Genomic DNA, 6,000 nt, shown 5'->3' on the forward strand with positions numbered 1-6,000 from the left:
GTGCAACTAGTGCAAATGTTATTTATACGTCATAATTTCATAGAAGTTTAGCGTTTAAAATAACACTTGCACTGCGTGTGTTATCAAAATCGTTGCAGAATTATCTTGGTTTAACTCTAGTAATTTTCTTAAAAAACTGCTTAAGTAACATCAATTTCAAGGACATTGGGTGTTGACAGCGCCATAATGTGTGTAAAAGCGGTTTTATGACATTTTTTCAACGATTTTAGCAAGTCTACAAAAGTTTCGGTTTCGGTTTCGGCCGAAACTAGAGCCAAAGCCGAACATTCGGTTTCGGTTTCGGCAAAAAAACATGTTTCGGTCGGACACTAGTAATTAATTACCTATTCGTTACCAACAACTGGCGATTAACAAGTGTTCAAATACTTAAATACAAACATATTAATGACTTTATATTTACTTTGAAAATTCCCATATCGAGTTAACATTCCCATCCCTAACTGTCTTCTATACAAGACAGCGGCGACGAGGAACATGAAAAACTTTGAAATTTGGAGCAATTTTTTTAAATGCCTTATTATAAAAGAATGGATTTATATAGCTGCTTAAAAAGCAAATAAATGAAAAAACAAAGACCTAAAATATGAACAAGAGTGTAATAGTAGATTGTTAACCAAGGGTTGAAAGGCACCCATTTCTGTCGAGGTAGTTTGGCGCTCGAACGCAGTGAGAGCGTCAATAGTCCGAGACGAAAATGGTACCTTTCACCCGAGTTAAACACTCTGCTTTTCATATCGAATGCGAGGAAACCAAACAAGACAAGGCAATTTCGCAAAATCAGTAATTGAAGTACCTAATAGACCTAAGGACATGATTTTATTCCTTAAGACTTACTTGCAATCGGAGACTTTACATGTGTGAAGATTAGTAACCCCTAGCGAAAATCATTTAGATTGCAATATTTACGAAAATACACATTTTTTAACAAACTGCAGTAATTTTAAAATTATTTGTTCATTATAATATGAAAATCAGCGGGATTGCCTCTTACTTTTTAATTTTATACTTTTTCGTTCTAAAAGCCGCTACAGACTACCGGACCGCATCGCGACCTTGGTGCGCCGCACCACGTAATAACATAATAAAAGTATTTTAAATATGAAATAACTATTTAATTAATAATATAAGAAATTTTTATCTTTTATTTTATTTTATTTTCATGAATATAGTGCTAAATAACATTAAAAACCAATTTAATATCGTACAAACGTTTAACTGAGGCTGTATAAGATTCTGCCTTTGCTCATTTACGCAAGTGTAAGGTTTAAAAAAATATTTTTTGTGTATTCCTTTTGGTTCCCGCCTTATTAAATCGAGTAAATCGAATTTAACGAAAGAAATCAAGAATATTTTGTTTTTAACAATTTACTTACATCATTTTTTATAAACAAGGGATCAACGTGGGATTAGTAAAATTAAACAATTACCAAATTGTTCCAGGCGAGGAAATAAAGACACTATTTTTCCATTTTGTTTCCACCCAGTTGTTCGTGGGACGGGGACGCAGAGGAGTACACCACTTTTCTGCGCTAGAGCATAAACGTATCACTTTCTGCGCACCTTTTAGAACAACAACAACCCACTTTCAGAGCATGAGATATGAAAAAGAAATTGCAATTGATATTATTTTCACATTAAATGAGTGGTTGAATTTGTGTCTTGTTTACAAGACGACGGCGCCAGCGTATCGTTCTGTCGTTGTCTTGTATACCGGGCAACGGCGGTCAAAAGGTTAAATTAAATCACATATGTATGTATGTAGGTACCTACTATTACATTATTGATGATGATGATAGGTAGATAACTCAATTAAGTAGGTATACGTATCATATGATACTCGTATGAGTATCACAACACACACACATACACATATGTGACATATGTATGTATAATATATACGTTTACGCAATTATTTCTTTACAGAACGTCGTCCTTTCAGTTTGCCTTTCAGTCATGATTTTGTCCGGGCCTTGAGATCGCTATAAGCGACTGGTAAACCTCTCGTAAATACGAATAAATCACGCAACAGGGTCAGTCGTGATGCTGATGCGTTCACTTTCCCAGGTATCAAACTATATTTAACTTGTTGCAATTACAATCTGCAATTTGTATGTCGTAACCAAAAATTACTAGAATCATCTCGCTTACAAGATGATGAACATCATGCATTCCGATTTAATGACCGTGTCACGATGTAATTTTGTTTTTTATCTATCTTCGATGACCTTAACTTATACTTCACAGATTTACTTATAATGATTAAAACCCGGACCTTTTTTTGTAAGTCTACTTACTCATTAAATATTAAAAAAAACGAAAGTAAATATTTTGTAAGGCTGGGCTCTGTGACCGTTAAATTTACGCACGATCAAGCATTTTTATGAAGTTCGCATATAAAAACAAACACAGGGCTCATCAATGCAGATACATTTGCATAATGATTGTGGGAATACCAAGTTACCAGGCAACCACAATTCTGTCTGTAGTTGCTTACGTGCCAATCGTGTTTGTTCGAGTGTTTGTTAGTCGCGGATGTGCGCGGCATGCCTCTATATCCTATTGTCAACATTACTATCCGGGTAGTGGGAAATAAATAGATGCCTAGTCGAAGACGCTGTTTTCTCTAAACATTTCCTGCAGCGGTTGCGAGATGTCAACGAACGCGTACAGCTCCGCTCGTCTATCGTTTATAGCTCTTGGCTCCGGAATGGCGTGATAATAGATGCAAATGACGCCTCTTATTCTGCGAGTGAAGCTATAATAGCGACTAGGTATCAATATTTATTAGGATCTACAGATTGATGCGCTTTATAGAGCGTTAAGGCGTCGCGTGAATGAAAGGGGTGCAATGGCCTAGAGCTAGTGCGTCACGAGTGTGGCCGTACGGCCGCGGCCGCTAGGACCGCTCGCCATGTGGAGTGGAGCACGACACACATTCCTGCTGCTGCCGGCCCGCCGCCCACTTCTGACGGCTATGGTGCCGGACACGCGCCGATACTAACTTCCCTTTCCAATTAGGTTGACATTCCAACTTACCTTATTCGACTATCTTTTCTGTGTTTGTAGGCCCCGCGATTCTACTAAAATAATTAATTATTAATGAGGCGTTGATCTTCATAAATTACGGAGTCAGTGGCATACTAATCTTAGAATCTTTGTTTGATAAGCATGTTCTGTCTCGAGTGTTGAACCGATTTGATTATTGTAGTTTGTACCACAACTGCTTATTATAATGCCTAGTCGTTGACCGAGACCGTGGAACGCAGAGGCATGCGGCAAATCGAATAGCGGATCAAGACGTTGCCAGCGTAATTATACTAATTAGTAGAGCGTCGTACATAACATTAGCTTACTTATTATAAATTTAACGTATTATGACGTTACTAATTACTTATTTTACGTTACAGGAGAACGAATTTGTAAAGCAGAGGATCGCTCGCGGTAACGTGCGGTACATTTGGACGTCAGGCCGTAAATGCAACTTCGCGGGATGCGACAGGCCCGACCTGCAGCCCCCTAACGTGAACGGGTGGTTCTGGTCGGGCTCGGGCGCGAAGATAGGGCCCACCACGCAGCGCAACACCGGCGACTGGTCCTACACCGGCGGGTACGGACAGCCTCAACCTGACAATCGTGAAGCTGCCCAGGTAACCTTTATCATTTTACGCAAGCATTTTATTAAAGAAATGCCTCTGTTTTGGATGTCGGTTATAAAATGTAGCCTAGGCCACATAATTTAAATGATACGCATTAAAAAAAAACTCACATAGTAGTTTTAAAGGTGGAACATGAAAATATAAACCTAGTATAACACAAGCTAATATCATGGCTCGTAGTCATTTAAGATTTTAAGCCCGTATCAGTGAATTCCGATTCATGGGTCCACTGAAGTATGAGGCACATTTTTTGTCATTTCGGATACAAAGTAAAATTCCGCCGTCAACTTACACAATAGACGGTATTTCCCTGCAGTCTAAAAAAATCCCGGAAGTTTGAATCGCAGAGATTGCACCACGAGAAAGTTGAAAGTTGTTTGTAGAAATTTACTTCGTGATTCATCTTTGGAGCGTGAGGAATTTATTACTCGCGTCTGTACTCTGTATCGGTTCAACGACTTGAGAGGTAACGTTTTGCATAATCGCGCGATTGTTTCGCAGGGCAACGACGAGTCGTGCCTGGCGATCCTGAACAACTTCTACAACGACGGCATCAAGTGGCACGATGTGGCGTGTCACCACGTGAAGCCCTTCGTCTGCGAGGACAGCGACGAGCTCCTCAACTTCGTCCGCTCGCGCAACCCTCAGCTGCGCCTATGAGCCCCCGATGAAGCCTCGCCCTCTAAATTAGATGGCTGACATTGTACAAAATCGAGTGGCTATCGATATTTAAGTTATTTATTAAATTAACATACTTCAACATTATCTTTTGGGTACCTTTTGCAGATAAAGAGTATTTGTAAGCCCCGACAGCACCCCTAACTCGTTACTTAGCTCGCTATCCAAAGATCAGATCGTTTCAGAGCGCTGTCGCGCCTTGTGGTCAGTCATCTTGTCTTCTGTACAGAGGTACTTCACAAAAAAATGTAAAAAGTCTTGTTTTTGCACAAAATAGGATTAGTGTATAAATGTTTAAGATTAAATAAAAAATAATATTATATTTGTTGTTTATTTCCCAAATCATTATCATTAGATAAAATCCTATGTATAAAAAGTCAGTCCCATGTAAAACTATACAAATACAAATTGATATAATTAAAAGTAAAAATAATGATTATATGTACCTACAACAAAGGCCTTAAAAATAAAAAATGGAATACTGATGGACTAACAAAAGAACACATTTCTTTTTGAATGTATTCCTAATAAACACAAGCCTAAGTAATAAAAAATAATTGGAAAGACATTTTCACCACCTGTTCAAGTTTTTTTACGTCATAATACTCGTTTATAATTATCGTTCCACCAGACCTGTTGTCGGCTGGCTGTTACAATAATAGAATAAAATAGAGAATGAATTAGATCTGGTATGAGATCTACCGGATATAGTATAAATAAAAAAGTTTAGGGAATTTTACACTATAGGTGTAAGTAGTAAGTACTTTAGATATTTAGAGCTTTTTAGCGGTCGTATTTTGTTTGTACATCGCGTTGTCACATAGTTCTATATACCTATTTTTTGGATTGAACTTCATCAATAATTTAACCAATGAGATCTGTTGGAAAAACAAATGCCAGGAAACGCGCGTACAAAATAAGCCGTGAATATGACCTCTATATACAACACATTAATTACATTACATATTTAATTATACCTACAGTGCGCGGTTGTTTTATGCGATGCGATCAACGGAATGTAGGAAAAATGACAATGCGCTTACCGCTGCATTTACCGTGTACAACAATGTAGTGTCATTTGATTATCTGATGTAAAATGGGTGTGCGGCAAACACATCGCGTTTAACGCTGCATTTATCGCATAAAATAATCGCGCACTTTGGGTTCAATTACCTAAATATCAGAAATATTAATTCATAAATCTGATATTAGATATTACACAACATGAATTAAGTATTAATAGATTCAAACATAATTACCTAAGATTACAAAACACCAACTCACCTTAACAAACATCCATGAAATATCCAAACAAAACATGTCAAGGTACTTCACGCTCCTTTCGTTAAATTGAACAATTTTCAAAGAGGCTACAGTTGAATTTTTAACAAGCAGAAACGTCTGCGAACGATGCTATTCAGCTTAGAATAAATTTAAAAGTGGAAAAATTACTGTCTTGGGGAGACTATCCAGAGGCAGTGAGTTCAAGTCTCACCCAAGACAGTAATTTTTCCACTTTGTATTTTGAGGCTACAGTTTATAAAGAACCATTAGATTTTTATGTTGAACAGTACTTTATGTGAATACCATTGGATGATGATGGGAGGTAACATCCAAGTCAGTGTAGAATAAAATGACCGAGTAA

General features: G+C 37.5%; 1 protein-coding gene across 2 annotated transcripts in view; it reads left to right on the forward strand.

Moving 5' to 3' along the window:
* The window catches only part of LOC134790806 (uncharacterized), a 45,665-nt gene extending 40,988 nt beyond the window's left edge, over window positions 1-4,677 (forward strand). For both annotated transcript variants that reach the window (XM_063761764.1, XM_063761763.1), the window contains exons 4-5: window positions 3,429-3,668; window positions 4,179-4,677. In XM_063761764.1, coding sequence (XP_063617834.1) covers window positions 3,429-3,668; window positions 4,179-4,337 — 399 coding nt within the window. In that variant the 3' untranslated portion in view covers window positions 4,338-4,677. The remainder of the gene's footprint in view (window positions 1-3,428; window positions 3,669-4,178) is intronic.
* The last annotated feature ends 1,323 nt before the right edge of the window (window positions 4,678-6,000 follow it).

The sequence above is a fragment of the Cydia splendana genome, chromosome 5, assembly GCF_910591565.1.
Source record: "Cydia splendana chromosome 5, ilCydSple1.2, whole genome shotgun sequence".
NCBI classification, from domain to species: domain Eukaryota; kingdom Metazoa; phylum Arthropoda; class Insecta; order Lepidoptera; family Tortricidae; genus Cydia; species Cydia splendana.